At 45.6% G+C, this 7531-nt stretch overlaps 1 protein-coding gene across 1 annotated transcript; it reads right to left on the reverse strand.

Moving 5' to 3' along the window:
- Positions 1–3912: 3912 nt before the first annotated feature.
- On the reverse strand, positions 3913–7158 carry LOC133722953 (uncharacterized). The gene is made up of 4 exons (XM_062149795.1): positions 7032–7158; positions 5631–6935; positions 5412–5500; positions 3913–5280 (listed from the first exon to the last, which is right to left on the reverse strand). Exons 1-4 carry the CDS (start codon positions 7156–7158, stop codon positions 3913–3915), a joined length of 2889 nt encoding a protein of 962 aa, XP_062005779.1.
- Between the last annotated feature and the right edge of the window lie 373 nt (positions 7159–7531).

Raw genomic sequence — 7531 nt, forward strand, 5'->3', positions numbered from 1 at the left:
ATTGTCTTATGTGTGATAATTGGAACATGGTCAACTATCCGTTGCAATGATAATTGGCAGGATATATTTTTATATTGGAAGTGCTTGGCATAATTAACAAGCATGACAATGTTGACTATACGTGGCTAATTAACAAACAAGCATAATTAGAATATATTCTGTTATTGGCTAACTATACGTTGAAATGGCATGGCAATGAATATACAAGTCATGATGCATGTGACAAGCAACTGAGTGGGTGTATGCTGTTCATGCATATAGGCAGACAAGTGCCCATGCCGTTAGTGCGTGGCACTTTGTACTCCACGTAGTTAAAAAATGAGAAATGGCAGAGCATGCCTAGCAGAATAGCAGGTCATTTGCGCATATATGTAGACTTTGTGTGGTTGACATAATCTGTAGCACGTGAAGCTGATTTAACTTCTGGATAACAATGACATAAATAGTTAGATAAGAGAGCTTATCTCTGTGTGGCTCAAAGGCAGTCGGTGTTTGAAGGAGCTGCACTCTTGAGAGCTGGTTTGTATCCAGATTTTGAGTGGGTGGACGCCCGTGAATTATGTTTGCAGGTTGAGCACAAAGTGGCATGGCGGCAGAGCACCAGCGGCAAGTGTAGCAAGGGTGCTGGTGATGAGTCTAAAGTGATGAGCTGATGGTGTTTGACCAGCGGAGGAGGGCCGCTGACGGAGATTGGCGGAAGAATGTGCCGCTGATTGGAGCTTTGCCACTGACAGAGATTGGCGGAGGAATGTGTCGTCGACTGGAGCTCCGCCGATTGACGCTCAGGAGCTTGCTGTTGCTTGGCGTAGACCGAGAGCGAAAGCCGAGGAAGAGGTGAAGTGGTTTGGCGGTGTACAGTCCGGCGGAGATAGTCCGGTGTAGGGAGGCTAGCAGAGGTAGGTTGGCTGAGGTGTTCCGGCGGAGCTTTGGCCAGCGGTGAAGCTCGGCGGATCAAATCTTGGTCAGCGGCGCCTGGTCCTCACTTGGAGGTCGGCGGAGACTCGACATTTGATCTAGCGGCGTTTGAGTTAGCGCTGGGCACTGGGCACTGGGCCTTGACGGACCGACCGTGGCGGAAGCTGCCGTTGTGCTGGCGGTAGGCTCTAGCGGAGGCAGTTGGGCGGTGGTAGCCTTGGCAGCGATGGGTTTGGTGGAGAGCTGGTGGTGTTGGCTCTTTGGCAGAGCTAGAGTTCAGCGGGGGCCTTAATCTCAGCGGATACTTGGAGTTTAGCGGAGCTTTGGGCTCAGCGGAAGCTTTTGGCTAGCGGGAGTTCGGCACTGATGCCCAGCTGAGGAGAAACTCAGCGGTGAAGAAAGCTCGGCGGAGGAGAAAGCTTAGCGGAGGCCGTTGCCGGTTGGCGGAGCGGAGCTTCTTCAAGAACTTTGAGGCTGGCGGTGCCATGCCTAGCGGAGGATGCTCGGCGCAGTGATGGGCTAAGTGGATTTCAGCCGTAGAAAGCTTTGCCGGCGGCAACCTTGGCCAGCGGTGATGCTCAGCGGAGTTTCGCTTGGCGGATCACCTGACAGATTGGCTCTTTATGGACCATCGAAAAGCTTGTTGCTTGAGAGAGTTACTGGCGGAAGCGTTGTTTGGCGGTATATAGGTTCGAAGGGTGAGCTGGAGTGGCTAGCGGTGGCTCAGCGGAGCTTTTTGCCGGCGGAAGGCTGGCGGAGCTTCTGCCGCTGATTATGCTTAACGGAGGAAGCAGTTGCCGCTAACGGTAAAGCTTGGTTTTTGTTGCTGTTGGTTGCCGTTTGGCGGTGGTAGCCTGGCGGAGGTTGCTGACGACAACAGCTAGCGGAGGAGCGGTGTACAGTTCAGCGGGGACGCTGATGATGACTGAAATGCCTCCAGGTGTCCAGAGAAGATTTGCACCAATTTTTTTTTTTTTTTGTAGGTCAGCGTTGACCACTCCAAATCGTCGTTGACCGACCCTGACCTGCGTTGACTAGGCGTTGATCGATCCTAATGGGCGTTGACCAAGCATGATGGGCGTTGACCAAGCCCTAATTTGATGTTTACTGAAGTTCATGGTACGTGACGAAGTCTTTGTGTTGGCTTCCCACAGACGGCGCCAATGTTAACGTTAGTGACCGAGGGGGTCTCTAGTTAGCTTTAGAGAGAGAGAGAGAGAGCGAGAGAGTGACACGAGATGTATAGTGGTTCGTCTCCCGCCTTAGCGGGAAACTACGTCCATTTGAATGTTACACTAGTGTGTTGAGCCTTGCGGCCCAAGGGGATTACAAAAGATGTAATGAGGTGTTGAGTAAGTGGGAAGGAGTCTCATTTTATAGGGGAAGGAGGCTCCCTCATTTACATTTTCTTAGATGTGGGACTCAAAGTTACTATTCTAGTCTAGAAAAGCATATTGTTGAGGCAACTTGGCAAGGCCGGAAAGGTGGTTTCCCGGCGACGGATTTGCGACTTCCGGATACCGTAGCGTAGCTTGAACATAGGGCTACAAGATGCAAGTAGCGGTTGGGCCTCACCATGGCTTGTGGGTGTCCCAAAGAGCGTGTTACTTATACTTGGTGAGATAGCAAACTAGTCTTGCTAGTAGAGGTATCTACAGTCTTCAAGAGTTAAGGCCTGCAATTGTTTATCTCAATTTGAGGGTTTTACTGTTTCAACAATCTTTTGTGTTTATTCTCTCAATTTTATGATTGTGGTTATGTGTTTGGTGAAAGAAAGAACCTAGGTAAACGTAAATTGACAATTTTCAGGTTTCTCTTTTTTTGGGATTGATATGATATCTGCAATCCATTAGTTTTTTTTTCCAGTTTTTAGTCAAGTTACAATTGGACTGATTTTTATTGGGTAAGTCTATTCACATCCCCCCCCCCGGCTTAAGAGTTTTTCTATTGGAACCTCCAAATTTACTCACTTGACCTCTATACTTTTTACACCTCTTATCAAATTTTCAAATACTAAATTTACTCACTAAACTTCCTCAAATAACCTTACTCATATAATTTGTAAACAAATTATTATCTTTCAAATAAAAAATTTAGTCATGGGGCTGTGGGCTATTTGGGTCGAACGTAATAACATGCTTTGGCACGGTGTGAGCTGCCGACCAATGAACATGATTCAGTGGACCGTGAAAATGTTGGAAGACTTTCAAGTATATCATCCCAAAGCTGTTAAGAAGAAAAAGAGGCCCCCTGTAAAATGGCAGCACCCACCTCCAGGCAGACTGAAAATTAATGTGGATGGTGCTTTTAGGGTGGAAAATGGTTATGGAGGTATTGGAGTGGTGGTCAGGAATGATATGGGCATGGGTATTGCTGCGTTAGCTCGACCTTTTGTGCATGCACACTCGGTTCTTAATATGGAAGCGGAGGCATGTAGAGCTGGTCTTCTCCTTGGGATTCACCAAGGGTGGTCTGACATAGATGTTGAAAGCGACTCTGCCATTCTGATTGCTGCTCTTCATAGCAAAGAGAAAAATTTCTCTGAGGTAAGTCGAGTTGTAGATGATTGTAAGGATTATCTTCGTGCTTTTCAGTCAGTTAGAATTCGACACATTTACCGTGAAGCAAATGGTGTAGCTGATAGGCTAGCTCACCTTGCTAGCTGGGGTGCACTTGATGATGTTTGGTTAGATGGGACGCCTGTTATTATTCAGGATGTTCTCTACGAGGATTATTGTAGTTGTTTCTCTGTAGCACGGGGTTCAGGTTTTACGTCCCCCCCGTTGCAACATTTTAATATTAATATAATAAATGGAACCGGGCGTGGGGCTGAGCCTCCCAGCTAGGCTGGGTTCCAATCCCCTTAACAAAAAAAAAAAAAAAAAAACTTTAGTCATTTCAATGATTTAATCATTCTATAAATCTTAACTAAATATACTTTTTTTTTTTTTTGAACGCAAGACGACCGACTATATTAATGTAAACAAGAGAATTACATTAGGTACAGAGGAGTTCCTCCAGTATTGTGGGAACAGAACCACACCACGAAAGAATCAACCCTGTGCCTAGAGCACACTTGGCCAACTTATGAGCTAAAACATTAGCTTCCCTACCTACATGAGAAAATTGGCAATTCTGGAGAATAGAGAGAGCATGAGAAATATCGTCTACCACCCTACCAAACTCCGAAATGTCTTCCCCATCAGCTTGAATAGCATTAACTAACTGAAGGCAATCAGTTTCAAACACAACCGGAGCTAAACTAAACTGCTCCACCAAACGACAGGCAAGATGCCCAGCAAAAGCTTCGACCAAAGCAGGGGAAAGAGCTACACTTACCCTGGCACAAGCCCTAGCAACAATCCGGCCATCAACATCACAGACTACCACCCCTATACCACCTCTGTGAGCTACTACATCGAAAGCCCCATCCATATTAACCTTAAGCCAACCTGCTGGTGGTGGACTCCACGGTCGAGAACGACGTCCTCCCCTCTGAGCTTTAACAGAGAGAACCATTTTGACAGACTGAAATAGACTCATAGCCTGAAAATAAACCTGAGAAAGGGAGTGAAACTTGTTGCTCCATACTCTCTTGTTCCGCTCTTTCCACACTGACCAAAGGAGAATCAATAGAAGAGAAAAATTCTCACGAGTAAGGGAAGAATTGCATGCCTGCAGCCAAAGCAGTAGGGAATCAAAGGGCATAACCGATAGCACTCCTTGCAGCGAGGGCACCATTGTGATCAAATCCCGTATAAAAGGACAGTCCACCATAATATGTGCAATACACTCATCTTCCTCATTACAAAAATAACAACCGCCCACCAAAGGTACCCTCCTACCAAGAAGCTGAGATAAAGTGGGTAAAATGGGCTGACAGACCTTCCATGCATGCACTTTGACCTTTCCAGGTACCTTTGCAGCCCAAACACACTTCCAAAAATTAGAGGGCTCAGATGAACCAGAGGCCTCCACCAAAGCAGAATGTAGTGAACTAAAGGCTAGATGATATGCACTTTTAGTTGTAAATCGACCTTTAGGATCATAATGCCAGATAACTCGATCAGCCACCCTGTTACTACTTAAAGGCAATGAGAGAATGATCAAAGCGTCGTCAGGACTAAAAATAGTCTGCACCAATTCTTTATCCCACTCCCCATTCTGCATCAACTCGCTAACTTGAGAGTAAGGTACATCATGGAAACGTAAGGGCCTGAAAAGGTGAGGCCGAGGGATCCAGGGATCCTCCCAGATGCGAACTGAAGATCCATCCCCTATCTGCCACCGTATACCCTTCTTGATAACCTCCATAGCACCAAAAATCCCACGCCAACAAGCAGAAGGAGATCGGGAACTCGGGGCCTGTAAAAAAGGAGTATTGGGAAAGTATCACGCTTTGTACAACTGACTCACCAAAGAGTTCGGGTTCTTGAGTACACGCCAGCCTTGCTTAGCAAGTAATGATAGATTATGAGCATGCAAATCTCGAAAACCCATTCCACCTTCATCTTTGGACAAACAGAGCTTCTCCCAAGACAACCAATGGATTTTCCGGTTAGCATCCTTACTACCCCACCAAAATCTAGCACACATTTGATGCAAAGAATCACAAAAGTCTTAAGGAAGTAAGGAACAACTCGTGGAATAAGATGGAAGAGACTGCGCCACTACCCTTATTAATAGATCCTTTCCAGCTTCACTAAGTAGCTTACCTTGCCAACCAGCAAGTTTCTTGCTCAGTTTCTCTTTGATATAGGCAAAAGACTCCGTCTTATGTCTACCCAAATATGTAGGCAGCCCTAGGTACTTATCATGCTTTCCTTCTATCATTACACCCAACAAAGCTGCAAGGGCCACTTTATCATCCTCAGACACTTTCTTACTGAAAACAATACTGCTCTTAGTGAAATTAATCTGTTGACCCGACGCCAATTCATAATCCAACAACACCTCCTTTATATGATAACACTCAGCAGAGCTTGCTTTACCAAAAAGCAGACTATCGTCTGCAAACAATAAGTGATGAATGGCCGGAGCCCCTTTGCAAACTTTAATACCAGATAGAGCTCCCACAGACGCCTTTCTTTCCAACAGAGCTGAGAACACTTCTGTACATAAAAGAAATAAGTACGGAGATAGAGGATCCCCCTGAGGAAGACCCCTAGAAGGAACGAGATATCCCCGAGGTTGACCATTAATCAGGAAAGCATACCGGACTGTAGTAACACACTGCATAATAAGCCCTACCCAGGATTCATCAAACCCTAATCTCAATAGAACAGCTTCTAGGAACTTCCATTCCATCCAGTCATATGCTTTGCTCATATCAAGTTTCAAAGAAAACACTCCTTCAGTACTGGAATAACAGTTATGAATATAATGAGAAACCTCATTGGCAATCAGAGTATTGTCTGTGATCAACCTTCCCCGTATGAAAGCACTCTGAAACGGAGAAATAATAACATCCAAAATTTTCTTCAACCTGTTCGCTATAACCTTTGAACAAATCTTGTAAATAACGTTACAAAGAGCAATTGGACGTAAGTCAGCAACAGACTCAGGATTCTTCACCTTTGGTATCAAGCAGATATGAGTGAAATTAATCTCACCCAATAACTGACCAGAAGTAAGAAAGCTCTGAACTGCAGAGACAACATCACTCCCCACGACATCCCAATATTTCTGAAAAAACAACGGAGGCATACCGTCCGGACCTGGAGCCTTAGTAGGATACATCTGAAAAAGAGCAGCCCTAATCTCCACAGCCGAATACGGAGCACAAAGATCTGCATTCATACTTGCAGTGACCCTCGGTTGGATTAAATCAACAGAAGCATGCATATGATTATAATCAACTATCCCTGCCGAGAACATCTTGGAAAAGTAGTGCAGTACCACTCCCTCCATCCCTTCTACAGAGTCTTGCCATACACCCTCATGATCAAAAAGCCCAATCAACCTATTCTTGGCCCAACGATTAGAGGCTTTGCGGTGAAAGAACTTTGTATTCCGATCACCTTCAGTTAATCATGTAACCTTGGAACGTTGTTTCCAATAATTGTTCTCCTCCTCCAGTAACCTATCTAACTTGGCATAGAGACTCACGCTCTCACCCTGATTCTCCACAGACAAGGGAGATTCAGAAAGAACTTGCAGTCGAGCCCGGAGCTGATCAATCTCACGTCCTCTGCAACCAAACACACTTCTCTGCCAGTTATTCAACGAGAGTCGAGTGTGCATGATTCTTTTTGACACTTGATACATAGGTCGCCCCAAAATCGGCTTGCTCCATCCCTCCGCAACCACATTCTGGCAATCCTGATGATAGATCCAGAAGCTTTCAAACCTGAATCTACGACCACTCTTCTTAATGGCCGGCACCGCAGCTAGGGGTGGGTTCGCGAAACTGAAAACCGAAAAAAACCGAGCCGAAAACCACTGAACCGAAAAAACCGCACCGAAACAAAAAAACCGAACCGAATCGAACCGGTTCGGTTCGGTTTTAACATAAAAAACCAAAAAAACCGAACTAGTTAAAACTACGTCGTTTTGACTTTAGAAACCCTAATGGTCAACGACTTCTATGCCTCTCGCCTCTTTTTTTTTTCTCTCA

Source organism: Rosa rugosa, chromosome 7 (genome assembly GCF_958449725.1).
Source record: "Rosa rugosa chromosome 7, drRosRugo1.1, whole genome shotgun sequence".
Classification (NCBI taxonomy): domain Eukaryota; kingdom Viridiplantae; phylum Streptophyta; class Magnoliopsida; order Rosales; family Rosaceae; genus Rosa; species Rosa rugosa.

Bases quoted from the DNA above. Each gene is read 5' to 3' on its own strand.
- LOC133722953 (XM_062149795.1), bottom strand. From the start codon at position 7,158: ATGCACACTCGACTCTCGTTGAATAACTGGCAGAGAAGTGTGTTTGGT. The intron at 6,936-7,031 runs GTGAGAGCGTGA...GATTAACTGAAG, and splicing joins CTTGTCTGTGGAGAATCAGG to GTGATCGGAATACAAAGTTC. The intron at 5,501-5,630 runs GTAAGCTACTTA...AATGTGTGCTAG, and splicing joins GAAACTTGCTGGTTGGCAAG to ATTTTGGTGGGGTAGTAAGG.